The sequence below is a fragment of the Solanum lycopersicum genome, chromosome 5, assembly GCF_036512215.1.
Source record: "Solanum lycopersicum chromosome 5, SLM_r2.1".
NCBI classification, from domain to species: domain Eukaryota; kingdom Viridiplantae; phylum Streptophyta; class Magnoliopsida; order Solanales; family Solanaceae; genus Solanum; species Solanum lycopersicum.
This window is the reverse complement of record NC_090804.1, coordinates 32,862,645-32,882,040: the sequence shown is the minus strand read 5'-3', so window position 1 is coordinate 32,882,040 and position 19,396 is coordinate 32,862,645. Positions and strand designations below refer to the sequence as shown.

General features: G+C 37.8%; 1 protein-coding gene across 1 annotated transcript; it reads left to right on the top strand.

Moving 5' to 3' along the window:
* The first annotated feature begins 5,761 nt into the window (after positions 1-5,761).
* On the top strand, positions 5,762-6,673 carry LOC101266514 (uncharacterized). Its single transcript, XM_069298344.1, has one exon. The coding sequence runs from the start codon at positions 5,762-5,764 to the stop codon at positions 6,671-6,673; it is 912 nt and encodes a 303-aa protein (XP_069154445.1).
* The last annotated feature ends 12,723 nt before the right edge of the window (positions 6,674-19,396 follow it).

Below are 19,396 nucleotides of genomic sequence, written 5' to 3'. Positions count from 1 at the left end.
TCCCTTCTCTCTTCTCCCTCTCGCCCCTCTTCTCTTATCCTTCTTCTTTTGCAGGCCGGCGATAGCCATCACGCAGCAGCAGCAGGCAGGCGGCGCCACCCCTCTCTCCCCTTCCCGTCTCTCCTCTTCCCTTTCCTTTTCTCTTTGCAGGTAGCAGCAGCCGGCGACAGCCACCATGCAGCAGCAGCCAGGCGAGGCACCGGCGACGACAACAACTCCCACCAGCAGTTCCGGACAGCGAGACGACGAGCTCGATGAATTTGAAAACGGTTTTGACGGATTTTTTACAAATCCGTCCAGGTTTGCTCACTTTTGACTAAAATCGCTTTTATTTTAATTTAATTTTTTGGTGTGGCTGAATTTTCAATGCTGTGCTTGTCGTATGTTAAAAATTATACGAAATCACTATCTTGAACAATTATATTGTTAATAATCTGTGAATTTTTTTATTATTTCTTTGATCCATATAAATATGCCTTTGTGTTATATGCTTTAGTTCCTAGTATCCTTTGAGGTTTTCTATTGATTTGAAAATTTTAGTTTTTGACTCAATATTTGGCTTTCATAATCTGTCCGCAATATGTTTAATCCCTCCTTTTCATTAATATTTGATTTGATCAATTGTTACTTGTTTGTTTATGACAACCTTATTTATCTTCCTTGTGTTATTTTGTAGAATAATATTAGTTATTTTAAAAATCTTATTTTGGCTCATTGGAAGTAAAAATATTTAATTGATTTCTCAATAATTCTTTTCCTTTTATTTCCGTCAATTTGTGTATATTACTAATATATTGAATATCCTTATTTGATTTGCTTGGGTAATAAGAATTTAAACTGATTTGTATATGGTAAAATAATTTTTTGGCTCTTGTTTATTTAAGGAAAATATATTGCTCTTCCTAATTCTTTCTTGCTTAAGTTTAGTAATTTTTTTTAATAATCTTATTTGGCTCTTAAAATAAAAAATAAGTTTAATTGATTTTCTTATTTTTAAATTTACTAATTTATTCTTACTTGTTTATATTTGGTAATGAAATATATTAACATATTTTCTGATTTGGATACCCTTTAAAATAAGGAAAATTGTATTATGATTGATTCCTTGAAATATTTATTTCCCTTATTTGTTCCCCCCTCCTCTACTATATAAAGAGACTCCTTTTGTTCATTCACACACTCATTCACTCTCAACCAAAAAGACATTCATTCACTCTCAACCAAAAATTCTCTCATCACTCTCCCTTCTCTCATTGCTCTCTTGCTACTTTAACAACACATTAAGAATCCGATAAATATTCAAGTGTTCTTCTTCACTATTTTGCTACTTTAAAAGTTGAATCAATTTGTTTTGCTTAACCGGTTAGTATTCTTAACATTTATACTATCTTCACATTCACATATTTGTGTAAGCTATTGTCTGTTTTTTTTTATGTAGAATTCGTCATTAAATAATTGCATATTGTCTCACCTTGACTAATAGGTGTGATTGCTTGTGTAGTTATTTGATTACTTTGACAGGTTTCAAACTTGAAGTTCAAGTTGAAGATTAATTGAAGAAAGATTTATTTGTTTATTTGAATGTATATATATATCTATATATTTTTATTTATTTTCTATTTTTATTTATTCGAATGTTGTAACAATTGTAACTCTAAAGATCATATAATAAATTTATTTGGGGGATCGTCTAGGGGAGGGGGATTTATATGCTTACTTGTTCACTATATTTTTTTTTTGGAAATCATGCCTAGGTTTGTCTTTAACCACCTAGATTTGATATTTGTAGATGTTATAATCTAATCAATTTTCAATTTGCTTGACGCTTTTGTTAATAAGTCTTAAAAAATAATAACTAGATTCCATTAATTTTTTAAAAATGGTAAAATCAAATCCTAATAATCTAGTAGGTTGTTAAATGTCAAAATATATTATAAATTTTCATTTGTCTTATCACGTAGAAACTATGCCTAAATATTAAATTGTTCATATCATTTACAAAATCATGCATATACATGTTACTCTGTTTTTTTTTAAACACCTAGAAATCATGTCTATAGGGTTGTAAATAAACTTTCAGCATATCCATAAAAAATAAAATTTGTTTGTGCATATTTGAGCCCTCCCCCTAAAATTAGTTAATATTATTTAACTAGTAATCCTATTTGTCTTCCGCATTCATGATGCAATATTTTTTCTTAATAATACTAATTTAGAATCATTTCATGCATTTAACAAGTTATTTGGCTTTAAATATATTTTATCGTAAAACCTTTGCATTTAATAAATTTACCACCTTAATGTTTTACTAGTTTTTTAGTACTTACAAAATTTTGCAACATAATTTTTCTTAAAAGTAATTATTCAATCTTCCTTTGAAATTTTGGATTGATTATGACATTATTTTGAAATAAATTACAAGTACTATCTCCTAACCTATCGTTAGTGGGAAAGTCATAGGAACTACGAGGTCTAGTTCCAATTTTTTTTAAACCCGACGCATCCCCGGAAGTACCACCTACCCATAGATTTCAAAAGAAATTATGTGCATTTATATGTAAATGTTTATGTGCCTACGTGTGAACTAAATCTTAAATCATTTTTTCAAAAAAAAAAACATAACTTTTTTAGACCGACCTCAAAACAAAATTGTTTCTAAGGTGGAGGAGCGCGATCAACAATATCGTGGCATCATCCCTACAAAGAAACAAACATTTTTTTTAAAATAAAAATTTTATACTCAAAACTTATCAATTTTTCAAACTTTATTTTCGCACATATTAATTGCTTATTATTTGCCAATTTTGTTTATAACATAGTGTCGTATGTCAAAATAAATAAAAATGAGCTTAATTGTTCATTTATTGCCATCACCTAGCTTTGCATATCTAAATAAATAAAAATAATAAATAGTCTTAATTGTTTATATTTGTTATCACTTAGCGAGTTTAAATAAATTAATAAATGAAGTGACCTATTTGCTACTTGTAACCCCCACATAGATTGCATGAGATACGGTCGGGACCCACATTTGTGGACCTCGAGGGATGCCTAATACCTTTCCCTCGAGGTAACTTGAACCCTTACCCTAATCTCTGGCTCGCTGACCTTAGCTAGACTTAGTTAGGTTAGATAGGTGCCCTAACGCGCCTTAATTCGTTAGGTGGCGACTCCAAACTCAAAAATCCCAAAAGAGTGGTTACGTCGCGCACAAAACCCGTTTTCTGCAAAAATGGGGCGCGACAGAATGGCGACTTCGCTGGGGATATTAGGTTCTTACCATTACGTGTTAACTGCTTATTCATGTGGGGTTTACTTTATTTTTGTCATTTCACTATTTGTTAGGTGCTTACCATGTTTAGCTTATTTTGTTGCCTTAGTTATTATCTTCTCTCCATGTTCCACCCTTTCCCTTCTTCCTTAATTGTTTATTATCATGTTTTACCTTTTCCCTTTTCCCTTATTTGCTTACATATTTAGTCTCGTATCTTTTTTCCTTATTTGCGTAATTTTAATATCTTAATATGTTTAAATTCCTTTATCCATGCTTATTTATGTTTGTTTAAATTGTCTATATGTTACTCTTTCCAATTTAAATGTTAAATGTTACTGCTTTGATAATTGACATCCCGCTCATACTTCCCCCAATTGGGACCCTCTTCTTTTTTTATTTTGTTCTCGTGATGTTGTGCCTTTGCACCTCTCACAACTACTCCAATCTTATTCAAATACCCATTATAGAGAGTCGGCATATGCGTGGACGTAGTGGATAGTTTTACTACCGCGAAGCCACGCGCCTCTCACATAGAATCCCTTTCAAGTCCGTGTCAATCCACTCTTAGAAGTCCTAGTTAAGTCATACATGCTGCATAAGCCCTAGATGGTTTGACCCTTGGTGTCAATCCACATAATTAGTAGCCAACCTATCGTCTAAAGGGCCCCAACACCCTTAGACAAATTGCATATTTATGTGTCAACGTGATCATAATAATTAAATCAAGCCAACATTGCCAAAATGGAGTTTAGAAGTCGTTTATTACTTTGTTTGCAGAGTCATGGCTCACCCTCACTTTCCCAACACACAAATGGTGGTTAAAGTTAATCCCATTTTGAAGACTTGGTGGAAAGATATTAAAAAAAATCGAGAGTTAGAAGCAAATGAATTGTTAGGCGGCCTTACTGCTTTGATCTCCGTAGAGTCAGATCGTCACTTAATCAAGGCATTGTTGAAATTCTAGGACACTGAGAGGTTAGTCTTCAAGTTCAGGGATTTTGAGCTAACCCCAACAATAGAAGAAGTTGGAGGATTCATGGGTCTCGCATACAAAGAGTTGGAAATGATTGTTCCACACAAGCCAAGTCCAAGATCTTTTCTGAAGCAAATGGGCATGTGTCATAATCCAAATCTACTTTGTCTGAAAGAAGGTTGGATTTCTTTAGAGTTCTTATATTCATGCTTTGGGGATTAGGAAGGTCATCAAAACTTTCATAGAGAATTTGCTTGCTCTTCTTCAAAATGGGAAAGGTATCGTCTAATGCATTCGCTGTCGCCCTATTAGGCTCATTGGTTTTTCCTAGAAAAGGAGGAAAGATCCACACCGGCTTATGTTATGTGGTTCGTATGCTGGCTCGAGGTGGGAAAACCTTGGTCCCCATGATACTTGCACAAATTCTAAGAGCTTTGACTGCATGCACCAAAGGCAAAAGATACTTTGAGGGGTGCAACTTTCTGCTGCAACTTTGGGCCGTCGAACATTTCTACCAAAGAGCTAATAAAGTAGACATTGTTAGAGGGACTATGGGGAACAAAATTATCAACCATCCCCTAAGGATGAAACATTTTATCTCCCCTGTGGGAACGGAGGACTGGTTCACATACCTAAAGGAGCGCTCAGCCGTTGAAATCCAATGGAAGTATTATTGGTTGAAGCCACGACATGCCATCATAAGAGGAAATGAACTTTACTTCATTGAGCTTATCAGTTTGAATGGTGTGCAACCATACGCACCACTTCGAGTCCTTCGACAATTCGGACAGATCCAAATGATACCTCTGCGATCCCACATGAGCCACCATGGATATGATTTTGGGTCAGAATTACCGCAAGTGAACACCATACTGCGAAGATGGAAAAATGTGATAACTATCGATGTTCAAGAGCACCGACCCTTCTACACACCTGAATATTATGTATGGCTTTTAGAAGATGCAGAGCATAGAGATTTGAGCGCAGGAGGTCTTCCTGGTTTTGGCGATGAAAAAGAGAGAAGATGGGCTCGCAACCTCCTCAACCCTGATTATGACATTACCCAGAAATGAAGAAGCAGATTGTGCCTAACATTGGAGAGCAACATGATTAAAGTTTTTTTTCTTATTTATTTCTCTTTATTCCCCATATGTTATCCCTAGCCCTTTAGTTATCTTTAGATTGATGTAATAAATAGAAATTATTTCAATAATCAAAAGTTGTTTTATTATCTAACTCTAAACTCCAAATCGACAAATAAGGCTTGAATTAATTATTATGCATCACTTACGTGTCGCTTAGGCCTACCTCTGGCTCGACGAGGTTCCATGCATTTAGGGCGTTTATTTCAAAACAACGTGTTGATATTATCCTAACCCCTAACTCTTTTCTTTTGATTCTATTGTTTTCCCATTTCCCAAGGTTGATCTGTCCTTCATCCTGGCACATACACGATCAAAAGGGACCCCCCTTCTCCTTCTTCTCAAAGAGCAAGCTCAAAAGACAAAAGTAAAATGGTTGACGATAACACCACCACTGAAAGGGTAGAAGCTTCTGAGGGAGGAAAACTTCAAAGTAATCTTATCCTAAGACTCGAGCGCAAGACTTCGCAATTGGAAGAAGAGGTAGCCAGCATGCGTGATTTGGCCAAGTTGTCTATCTCTCTTGGAACCCAATTTGGAGAAAACATAGACAATCCTCCTAATCAAACAGCCACGCCAGACAATCCTCCAATCCATATATCCCCACCTGAACCCACTCGTCCAAATTCCTTTCCACCACCCCACTCCCAAAATATCCAAGTACCATTTCACCACTATTACCAACATACCAAACCAACCTTCACAGAAACAACCCCAAACACACATATCCCATATACTTTTGGGAACAACAATCCCAATCCCATATACGTTGAAACTGCCCCTCTGACTCATGACCTCCATGAATCAGAGTCCCATCAGAAAGACATCCTAATAAAAACCCTGACTGAGAGATTAGACAACTTGACCAACAGGGTACAACACGTGGAAGGAAACAAGAAGTTGGGAGGATTAGGCTATGAGGATCTGTGCATGCATCCTGATGTGGAACTGCCCGAAGAATACAAGCTTCCAAAGTTTGAGACGTTCAATGGCATTGGGGATCCCAAAGCCCACCTACGAATGTATTTTGACAAACTTGTAGGGGTGGGGAGAGATGAGAGGATACTCATGAAGTTGTTTATGAGGAGTCTTACTGGGGAGGCCCTATCATGGTACATTGAGCAAGACTCGCGGAAATGGATAAATTGGGTTGATATGGCAACTGACTTCATGAATAGGTTTGGTTTCAATATTGAAAATGCGCCTGATTGGTTTTACATTCAGAACTTGAAGAAGAAACCGAGTGAATCCTTCAGAGAATATGCCATAAGATGGAGGTCTTAGGCGGCTAGGGCCAGACCCCCTATGGAAGAATCTCAAATGAAAGACTATTTCATCCGTGCCTAAGAACCACAATACTATGACCGAATGATGCTGGTGGCTGAAAAGAGTTTCGCTGAAATCATCAAACTAGGCGAAAGAATTGAAGAAGGCATAAAGAATGGGACTATCATCAACTTGGAGGCTTTACAAGCAACCAACAAGGCTCTGCAATCTAGTGGAATGACAGAGAGTCAAAAGAAAACAGGCACAAGACAACAAACCCACCACCATCCCCATACCCTCACACCCCATACCCTCACACCCCATACCCTCAACATCCCTCAGCTTCACCCCCTATATCTCCCCAACCCATGCCAATATATTACCAAAACGCTCCTCCTCAATATTTGCATGCCTCATATCCTGTCTATAATGTTCAACCAACACACTTCCAAACTCCACCACCCACTCAAACACCAAATTACCGAAACAGACCTTCCTATGAAAGAAGACCTACAAAAACCTATACCCCTTTGGCTGAACCCATAGCACAACTTTATGAGAGACTGAAACAGGCTGGGTACGTCTCTCCAATTCCTGCATTTCCTGTGGATGTTCGCGCGAAATGGTACGACCCTAACAAGGTCTTCGCCTACCATTCTGGGATGAAGGGCCACACCACCGAAGCTTGCAGAGCCCTTAAGGATAAGGTTCAAATGTTGATTGATACAAAAACCATCCAACTGAAGGATCCTACACCGAATGTTGTGAATAATCCTCTCCCTAACCATCAAGTCAACATGGTGGAAGCTAGTAATGTCTGGGATTGGGAAGAATCTATCTAGGCCGTCGAAACAGAAGAAGCCATGTCTACCACTGCCCAAGCACCACTAATAGTGCAAGGACTCGCCCCATTTAAAGTAGAAGTTGCTGCACCCAGACCACCGTTCGCTGTCTATAAGGCATTCTCCCCAATACAATGTGACACACATGCTGTACCTTGGGATTACAACAAAAGAGAAACAAATGTGGAAGAGACAGATGTTGCAACAGGGGTCACCAGATCTGGAAGAATTTACACTTCTGAAAATTTGGTTCAGGGAAGCTCTAGCAAATCCAAAGCACCAGTCGTAGAGCTTGAGGATCAAAGTATTTGGAAAAAGGTTAAAGCTAAAGAATACTCTGTCATTGAGCAGCTGAGTAAAACCCCTTCCCAAATATCAATTCTGGAGTTACTGCAATCTTCCGAAACTCATCGAGATGCCCTTCTGAAGATCCTTGGTGAAGCTTATGTCCTATCTAACATCACTCATGGAGAGGTATCCCAAATGGTGGGGCAGGTCTTTGAGTCTTACAAAATATCTTTTCACAAAGATGAGCTGCCAATCGAAGGAACAACTCACAATAAAGCTTTGTACATTTCGGTTCAGTATCAGGATAAGGTGATAAACAAAGCATTAGTTGATGCAGGTTCAGGTTTAAATATTTGCCCTCTTAGCACACTGACGAGGCTGGGCGTGGATAGTGCAAAAATTCAGACATGGAAGATGAATGTGAGGGCATTTGACGGCTCTCAGAGAGGCACTAGTGGGGAGATAACCTTGGACATGCTCATTGGTCCTGTCACTTTCCCCATAGCTTTCCAAATTTTGGACATCCCTTCATCGTACAACTTATTGTTGGGTCATCCATGGATTCATATGGCTGGAGCGGTTCCATCTACTCTTCACCAATGCCTGAAGTTTGAATGGGATTACGAAGAGGTTGTAGTCCATGGGGAAAAGGGGCATCCTGTATACACGATTGAAGGAAGAGAGAATATGGATGGGGAAATGTACCATACAGTGGAGCTTGTTGGTAATATTGAGTTGCAACCTTGGTTCAGCCAAAAAATCATAGATATGATGGCCTGGTTCGGTTTCGAGCTTGGAAAAGGTTTGGGGGCTGAATTGCAAGGGATAGTCGAATCTATACAGCCTGTTCGACATTCCACTACTTTTGGTTTGGGGTATAAGTACACCACCAAAGAATGGCTCGATTGGCGACCACCTAGAGATGGGTACTACTATCCATTGAAGAAACCCATACCGCCATTGTATCAATCATTTCGATCAGCAGGTTTCATGGGAGGCAATATTGATGAGATCTCAGACGACTTGAAGGGGTTATCGCTAACCAAAGAAGAGGGGAAAGTTTGCAACGTCGTGATCAACGAGGAGGAGAAAGGGGGCCCTAGTGGAAGCAAGGAAGCAAAGATCAGCGTCAGCAACTGGACCTCGACTCCATCCAGACCTCGTCGAGCATCTGGGTAGCCTTGGAAGATGTTTTTTCTATCAAGTTTTAATTCAAATAAAAGAGTTTTTAATAAACGTTTTAATTCCTGTCCCCTGTATTGCTTTCGAATGAGGACTTATGGAATTTTCAAATCTTTATCAATAAAGTTCTTTTCCCCATTTTTTGTCTTGTATTTAATTTTTTGCTATTTTTTTCTCACCAGCAAAATTCATTATAAAAATGTCGAATCTGAGACTGTGGCATACAATGAGACTGCTCAACTTAACATTAATGACTTAGAATAAGTCGAAGACAATGAGGTTCCCGAGGAGTTAATCAAAAGGGTTGAGGAATTTGAGGAAAAACCCAATCCAAATTTGGTAGAGACAGAAGTGGTGAATTTGGGAAATGCAGAGGTGATACAAGAAAACCGAGTAAGCATCCATATGACAAAAGAAGACAAGAAAGAGTATACCGAGTTTCTCATAGAAAATAAGGATATTTTCACGTGGTCCTATGCAGACATGACAGGGCTAAGTACTTCAATCGTAGCGCATCGACTGCCCACTGATCCAACATGTCCTCCGGTAAAACAGAAGTTGAGAAAATACAAGCCCGAGATGAGTTTGGAAATCAAAGAAGAAGTATCAAAGCAATTAGATGCTGGGATACTCCAAGTGACAGAATACCCAACTTGGCTTGCAAATGTTGTTCCAGTGCCCAAAAAAGACGGCAAGGTCAGAGTTTGTGTGGATTACCGAGATCTCAATAAAGCTAGCCCTAAAGATAACTTTCCATTACCAAACATACACATACTGATTGACAATTGTTCTAAGCACGAAACTCAGTCATTTGTGGATTGCTTTGCCGGCTATCATCAAATTGAGATGCACAAAGACGACGCTGAAAAAACCGCCTTCATCACGCCGTGGGGTGTCTATAACTACAAGGTGATGCCTTTTGGATTAAAGAACGCTGGGGCTACGTACATGAGAGCGATGACTACTTTGTTTCATGACATGATCCATAAGGAAATTGAAGTTTATGTGGATGATGTCATCATCAAATCAAAGGAAAGCTTAAATCATTTGGAGGATTTACGGAAATTCTTTGCCAGGCTACGCAAGTACAATCTGAAACTGAATCCGGAAAAATGTGTCTTTGGTGTGCCTGCTGGAAAGCTTTTAGGTTTCATTGTCAGTCGTTGAGGTATAAAATTGGACCCGTCGAAGATCAAAGCCATTCGTGATCTTCCCCCACCAAAGAGCAAGAAGGAGGTAATGAGTTTCTTAGGGCGACTTAACTACATCAGCCGTTTCATTGCTCAGTCTACTATCATCTGTGAACCTATCTTCAAGCTGTTAAAAAAGGATGCTGCAGTGAAATGGACAAGTGAATGTCAACAGGCATTTGACAAGATCAAAGACTATCTATCCAATCCTCCTGTATTGGTGCCACCAGAGTCAGGTAGACCATTACTTTTGTATATTTCAGTATTGGATAATGCTTTCAGTTGCATCTTAGGAAAACACGATGAAAAAGGGAGGAAGGAGCAATCAATATATTATATGAGAAAGAAGTTCACATCGTGCGAAGCCCGATACTCTCTATTAGAGTGTACCTGTTGTGCTCTAACATGGGTGGCCCAAAAGTTACGACATTACCTCTCATCGCATACTACTTATCTGATTTCAAGGATGGATCCTTTGAAGTATATCTTTCAAAAGCCCATACCCACAGGTAAACTGGCAATGGCAGATATTGTTGAGCGAGTTTGACATAGTGTATGTCACGCAAAAAGCAGTGAAAGCACAGGCATTAGCAGACCACATGGCAGAGAATCCCGTGGATGATGATTACAGACCGCTGAAGACCTACTTCCCAAATGAAGAGGTGGCTTTTGTGGGAGAGGACATTTCTGAAGAATATGATTGATGGAGAATGTTCTTTGATGGAGCTAAAAATCTGAATGGATGCGGCGTCGGGGCTGTTTTGATCTCACCCACCGGGCAACATTATCCAGTATCAGCAAAACTCAGATTCCTTTGCTCAAATAATATGGCCGAATACGAAGCCTGCATACTAGGTCTCCGACGGGCGATCGACTTGGATGTCCAAAAAATGCTAATAATAGGGGATTCAGACCTATTGATCCATCAGGTTCGAGGTGATTGGGCAACAAAAAATTGAAAGTTGTTACCGTATTTGGAGTGCGTGCACAGGCTATGTAAAAGGTTTGTCAAAACAGAATTTAGACATGTACCAAGGGTCCGAAATGAATTTGCAGACGCCTTAGCCACTCTGTCTTCTATGATTCGACACCCTGATCATAATTACATCGATCCTATTCACATTCATATACATGAACAACTAGCTTATTGTTTCCATGTTGAGGAAGAGCCTGATGGAAAGCCCTGGTACGATGACATTAGAGGATATTTGAAGAGCGGTGAATACACAGATGATGCAACAAGTGTACAAAAGCGTACAATTCGAAGGTTAGCAACCCAATTCTTTTTATGTGGGGAAACCCTCTACAGGAGAACTCTCGATTTGGGGCTGCTAAGATGCGTCGAAGCAAGAGAGGCTCGCAGGCTGGTCGAAGAGATACATGCAGGCACCTGTGGCCCTCACATGAGCGGTTTTACATTAGCAAAGAAGATTCTGAGATCAGGATATTATTGGCTAACTATGGAGACAGACTGCATTCGCTACGTCCAGAAATGTCATCAATGTCAGACTCACGCAGATATGATTCGAGTACCTCCCAACGAACTCCATGTCACTAGTTCACCTTGGCCGTTCGCAGCATGGGGCATGAATGTCATTGGTCCAATCGACCCAACAGCATCCAACGGGCACATATTCATTCTTGTCGCAATTGACTATTTCACCAAGTGGGTTGAGGCCACCTCCCATAAATCAGTGACAAAGAAAGTTGTGGATGACTTTGTCAAAAACAACATTATTTGTAGGTTTGGAATTCCTGAGTCAATTATTACCGACAACGGCACCAACCTAAACAGTGACCTGATGAGATCAATGTGTGAGAAGTTCAAGATCAGTCATCGAAACTCTACAGCATACAGGCCACAGATGAATGGGGCTGTTGAGGCAGCAAACAAAAACATCAAAAGGATATTGCGCAAGATGATCGATAATCACAAACACTGGCAGGAAAAGCTACCTTTCGCATTGCTGGGGTATCGTACCACAATCAGAACTTCCACAGGGGCCACACCTTACTTCTTAGTATACGACACTGAAGCTGTGATACCCGCCGAAGTAGAGATACCTTCCCTAAGGATCATCCAAGAAGCAAAGTTGAGTGATGCTGATTGGATACAAGGTCGGGCAGAGAATTTGGCATTAATAGATGGAAGAAGAATTAACGCCATTTGTCATGGTCAGCTCTATCAGAATAGAATGGCCACAGCTTTCAACAAGAAGGTTAAACCCAGACATTTCTCACCTGGGCAACTGGTTTTGAAGCGGATTTTTCCAAATCAAGACGAGGCAAAGGGTAAATTTTCACCAAATTGGCAAGGTCCGTACATAGTCTCTCGAGTACTGACAGGCGGAGCCCTCATACTTGCAGAAATGGATGGAGAAGTTTGGCCAAAACCTATCAATTCAGATTCTGTGAAAAAGTATTACATCTAGAGATTGATTCATGCTTTTTGTAACTTGGAACTACGTCAGACCTGATTTCCGTTTAAGAGGGGATACATAGGCGCTCCTATGGGGTTCGGTCTTATTATAAATAAAACTTTCATTTCCCCCTTTTCTATTGATAACTGGGGAAGAATTTTTGAGAGGATCTCAAAAATTCCAGCAAGATTTCTCCTGGCACATCTTCATATTGGGGCAGAAATTTTGAGTAAACTCAAAATTTCACCAAAAGTTTCTTCTCATCAAGCAGTCAGCTTACAACGAAGATTAAGTGATAGCTCCACTTTTGAGTCAGACGTTGTAAAGTCTCAACCTATGCCATAGTCAAAGATTCGACATCAGCTTTTATTAAGTGATAATTTCAAAATCTTTCAAAGTTTTTTTATTTATTTTATTTTATTTTATTTTTATTTTTATTTTTTCTTTCCTTTCCCCCTTTTTATGAAAAAAAAAACAGCGCTCGAAGAGGTATGGATGGCAAGCCAAAGGAGCACGCTGCGCCAAATCATGGATACAGATCAACCTCCCCCCCTTTAAACTAACTGTTTTTCTTTGAATGTAGAAAATACAGGTACATATACAAAGGCAACTGCAACAATCAACATCACCACATTTGAGCCCGACATATGACACTCGATCTTTCCAATAAGGCGGACGCCCAAGCTATTGTATGCCCTCAAGCAACTGCTGTGCTGACAAATTACATTATGCCCGATATTGCATCATATCACACCTACGCCTGATATCACACTATGCTCAAAGAACTACATCATTATGTTATGCCCAAGAATGCCGAAATGCATCATTTCATGTGCTTGATATTGCATGAGCCCGAAGAAACACAATATTGCATATGCTCGATATTTCATATGCCCGAGGAAATACATCATCGCATATGCCCAATATTGACTTATACTCAAAGAACCGCATTATTGCCTGCGCTCGATATTTTATGTGCCCGAAGAAATGCATCATTGCATGTGCTCGATATTTCATGTGCCCGAGGAAATACATCATCGCATATGCCCAACATTGACTTATGCTCGAAGAATTGCATTATTGCATGCGCTTGATATTTTATGTGCCCGAAGAAATGCACCATTACATATGCTCGATACTGCATGTGCCCAATATTACATTGTGCCCGAAGAAGTGCATCATTGCATTGTGCTCGATATTGCATGTGCCACAAGAAATGCATCATTGCATGTGCTCGATATTGCATGTGTCCGAAGAAATGCATCATCGCATTGTGCCCGAAGTTTGCATAAGCTCAAGATTGCATCGTGCTCGAAGTCTACATGCGCCCGAATCAAATCAAGTCATAAGTATCAACAGATGTCAAAAACAGATACGCTCTCTTTACTCATTACTGATATCCCAAAGGCGTCATCTTCCAAAGGCATCATCTTTCATGGCCTGCGGACTTCATGTCATGGCCTGAGGACTTATTTTATGCATATCATGTTCCTAAGGCGTCATAGTCTAAAGGCATCATCCTCATGTCCTGCGGACATCATATCATGGCCTAAGGGTTTAATTTCTGTCTATCATGATCCGAAGGTGTCATAGTCTAAAGGCGTCATCTTCATGGCCTGCAGACAACGTTTTCATGACCTGAGGATACACCCTGCATATCATGGCCCTAGACATCATAGCCTAAGACGTCATTTTGCATGGTCTTAAGGCAAACATTCATGGTCAATATGGGAAATTGCATCATGTTTACATTTACCGCTTTTTCTGCTCTAATTACTCTACTACAAGTTACAGTTATGCTGATTACAGACAAAGCTGCCTTCTGAACGCCTATTCCCTCGCTTACAAACAAAGGCTCCAACAAATTCTTGGCTACTCGCACTATCGTTTCACTACTCATCTATCATTCAGGCTACCATGAAGATATCTTCGGATTCAACTCGCCACTATGACTTTCTATGTCTTCAGCTAGGCTCATCCGCCTTACAATGCGACATTTAGGCTCGTCCGCCTTACAATGTGACATCTAGGTTCGTCCGCCTTACAATGTAACATCTAGGCTCGTCCGCCTTACAATACGACATGTAGGCTCGTCCGCCTTACAATAGTACATTTAGGCTCGTCCGCCTTAAAATGCCATTTAGGTTTGTCCATCTTATAGGACATTTAGGCCGTCCACCTTAAAGGGACATTTAGGCTTGTCCGCCTCATAGGACATTTATGTTCGTCCGCTTTATAAGATATTTTGTTCGCTTTATAAGATATTTAGGCTGTCCTCCTTAAAACGACACTTAGGCTCGTCTGCCTTAAAATGACGTTTAGACTCTCCTTATAACTAGATATTTTCGTCTATATTATTATATCTTTACAGTATCAAATCTATTGGAGTTTGACGTCATTCTTCAGAGATGGGTTCAATCCTTCGAGAAGTTGAAGACTATCAAGGCTTGCACTACGTCTCAAACAGATATGTTTTTATCACCTCTTTCCTATTTAGAACTCATATTTTATTATTATTGGTCATACTTTATCTATTTATAAGCTAACATTTTATCTAGAATTTGCAGATATGATCGATCGCCCTTGATTACAATTATCACGCTATCCTCTATCACAACAATGATCCTATCAATTCTTCGCTTTTCATACTCCGAACCTTCGCTCAAAGGCTGATAGCCTTACTCTATCATGCTCTTCTCGCTTCTCTGTCATACTCTTTTAGCCTCTCAATCTCTCTCTTCTCGCTACTCTAATCTTATCCATTCAAGCCAATATCGTACCTTTCAAACACCTTAGCGCTCTTTCAACTTTTAAGAGCTTCATTTGCTTTTGAATCTAGAACTACACACAACCTGATTCTCGTATAACCAGAGATATATAGGCGGCTTAACACCAAAGTCTCGGTCGTACCCTTTTCAACTCTATATCGTTTCAATTGATCCAACTGACATCTTTCACCGGTCGGACAAAATCGGCTACGAAGTCAACGTTGGTTGCCTGACAATTCATTCCTCATTTTCAATCAACCAAGAGGCAGCTGTTGATACCCAATTTTGACCGACCTTTGACCATTTTTAGGAATACTATTCGATTAAATACGTATTTTAAATTTTAGAATTTTTAATCGACTTTGCTTGAAAATCATATATTTTAGTATGTTTTATTCTATAAAATTATCGTAAATATTATTAAAATATTTTAAAATTATTAATGAATTTCAAATGTTAAAATTTAAATGATTTTCAATTACATAAAAAATATTTTAATATATGTAGTATTTTAATTAAATAGTAATTCCTACACTTTCCTTAAATTTTAAATTCTAGCCTATTCTATTCCAATTTCTTTCAATTCTAGCTACATGAATTAGAGTTTTATTACAATCATAGACTCTCTTTCATTCCAATTCTAGCCAAATGTTATTGCAATTTTAGCCATTCCGTATCTAACTCATCTAATTTCAAGAAATCATCTTTTGATCTCATCCGTCTATTTAATTAATAAATCCTAGATCGAATCCTAACCCTTCATCTCTATCTAAACCGACGGTTGTGATTAAATCTCCCATTCTCTTTCTTCAACACCAAAAGACCCTAAAACCTAAAATTTTAATTCATTTTTCTCTTCCCCCCTCTCTCCAAGCCTCCACCCCACTCTTCCTTCCCTCTCCCGTCGAACCTCCTCCCTCTCTCCCTTTTTCCGACCAGCCGCCCTCTCCCTTCTCTCTCTCTCTCCAGCGCCGGCCCCCTCTCTCCTCGCCATCTTCCGGTGAAAGTCACCAGAAGATCCAGCGCCAGCCGCCTCCCTCTCCCCTTCTCCCATCGCTCCCTTCTCCTTCGAAGCCCCATCGTCCCCCTCTCTCCAGCCGTCTCTTTCTCTCCCCCCTCCTTCCCGATCGCCCCTGCAAGTGGTGGAAGTCGCCCCTCTCTCCCTTCCCTCTCTTCGTTTCCCCCTCATCCCTTCTCTCTTCTCCCTCTCGCCCCTCTTCTCTTCTCCTTCTTCTTTTGCAGGCCGGCGATAGCCATCACGCAGCAGCAGCAGGCAGGCGGCGCCACCCCTCTCTCCCCTTCCCGTCTCTCCTCTTCCCTTTCCTTTTCTCTTTGAATGTATATATATATCTATATATTTTTATTTATTTTCTATTTTTATTTATTCGAATGTTGTAACAATTGTAACTCTAAAGATCATATAATAAATTTATTTGGGGGGTCGTCTAGGGGAGGGGGATTTATATGCTTACTTGTTCACAATATTTTTTTTTTAGAAATCATGCCTAGGTTTGTCTTTAACCACCTGGATTTGATATTTGTAGATGTTATAATCTAATCAATTTTCAATTTGCTTGACGCTTTTGTTAATAAATCTTAAAAAATAATAACTAGATTCCATTAATTTTTTAAAAATGGTAAAATCAAATCCTAATAATCTAGTAGGTTGTTAAATGTCAAAATATATTATAAATTTTCATTTGTCTTATCACGTAGAAACTATGCCTAAGTATTAAATTGTTCATATCATTTACAAAATCATGCATATACATGTTACTCTGTTTTTTTAAACACCTAGAAATCATGTCTATAGGGTTGTAAATAAACTTTCAGCATATCCACAAAAAATAAATTTTGTTTGAGCATATTTGAGCCCTCCCCCTAAAATTAGTTAATATTATTTAACTAGTAATCCTATTTGTCTGCCGCATTCATGATGCAATATTTTTTCTTAATAATACTAATTTAGAATCATTTCATGCATTTAACAAGTTATTTGGCTTTAAATATATTTTATCGTAAAACCTTTGCATTTAATAAATTTACCACCTTAATGTTTTACTAGTTTTTTAGTACTTACAAAATTTTGCAACATAATTTTTCTTAAAAGTCATTATTCAATCTTCAATTGAAATTTTGGATTGATTATGACATTATTTTGAAATAAATTACAAGTACTATCTCTTAACCTATCGTTAGTGGGAAAGTCATAGGAACTACGAGGTCTAGTTCCAATTTTTTTTAAACCCGACGCATCCCCGGAAGTACCACCTACCCATGGATTTCAAAAGAAATTATGTGCATTTATATGTAAATGTTTATGTGCCTACGTGTGAACTAAATCTATTAAATCATTTTTCAAAACAAAAAACACATAACTTTTTTAGACCGACCTCAAAACAAAATTGTTTATATGGTGGAGGAGCGCGAGTCAACAATATCGTGGCATCATCCCTACAAAGAAACAAACATTTTTTTTAAAATAAAAATTTTATACTCAAAACTTATCAATTTTTCAAACTTTATTTTCGCACATATTAATTGCTTAATATTTGCCAATTTTGTTTATAACATAGTGTCGTATGTCAAAATAAATAAAAATGAGCTTAATTGTTTATTTATTGCCATCACCTAGCTTTGCATATCTAAATAAATAAAAATAATAAATAGTCTTAATTGTTTATATTTGTTATCACTTAGCGAGTTTAAATAAATTAATAAATGAAGTGACCTATTTGCTACTTGTAACCCCCACATAGATTGCATGAGATACGGCAGGGACCCACATTTGTGGACCTCGAGGGATGCCTAATACCTTCCCCCCGAGGTAACTTGAACCCTTACCTTAATCTCTGGCTCGCTGACCTTAGCTAGTCTTAGTTAGGTTAGATAGGTGCCCTAACGCGCCTTAATTCGTTAGGTGGCGACTCCAAACTCAAAAATCCCAAAAGAGTTGTTAGGTCGCGCACAAAACCCATTTTCTGCGAAAATGGGGCGCGACAGAGATTATGAAAGATGAAGAGGTGTGAGTTCATGATAAAAAAAAATAAGAGAAAAAGTAAAAAAAAAATACACATTTTTCTAATAAACAAAAGTATATTTAAATAAAATCCTCCACCATTTTTATGATTTAATTTTATTAATTGGCATATTTTATTTACCTCATTTAAGAAATTTCAAATTAATTAAAAGTCTCTCTATATGTTTCTACTAATAAATATGTATTTTTAATAATTACTATTATTTTGAACAATATATACTTTTTCTCTTAGTTTATATTATAGGAAAGAAATCTATTAAGGGAATAATTAATTAAGAACAAATTTTAAAAGGGGCAGAGAATCAATAAGTTAAACCAAAAGGAATGGAAAAACTTTAAAATTGTCAAGAAAAGTAATGCTACATATATCATAAAATAAAGGGAAAATGCACAAGTACCCCCTCAACTATGTCCGAAATTTCGGAGACACATTTATACTATACTAAGGTCCTATTACGCCCTTGAATTTATTTTATAAGTAATTTTCTACCCCTTTTCGATATAAGTGGCACTACCTTGGAAAAAAGTTTAACAACATTAGGCCCACAAGATATAGTCACGTAGGCCGAAAAGGGATAGAAAATTATTAACCAAAATAAGTTCAGGGGGTAATAGGACTTTAATATAGTATAAATGTGTTTATGAGATTTTGGGCATAGGTTGAGGGGATACTTGTGCATTATCCCTAAAATAAAATTAAAAAAATAGTTAATTGTTTGTTGATTAAATTCTCTAAATTGTGCATCAACTTTTTGGCTTATAAATAATTTCTCTATATAAACAATATAATTAATAATGTAGCATTAAAATTATGTATTTTGACCATATCACTATTATATGATTGTAATATACAAAATCCTAAGAGGCATCGATTTATTTGATTTTTAGCTATATAACATGTTTGAACTTAATAATTAATATTTTATTATTACTTTATATTAAGATTTGAGATATTACGTTTTTTATTAGTTACTTTTATTATATATTTGTTTAACAATTTTAGAGCTAGTA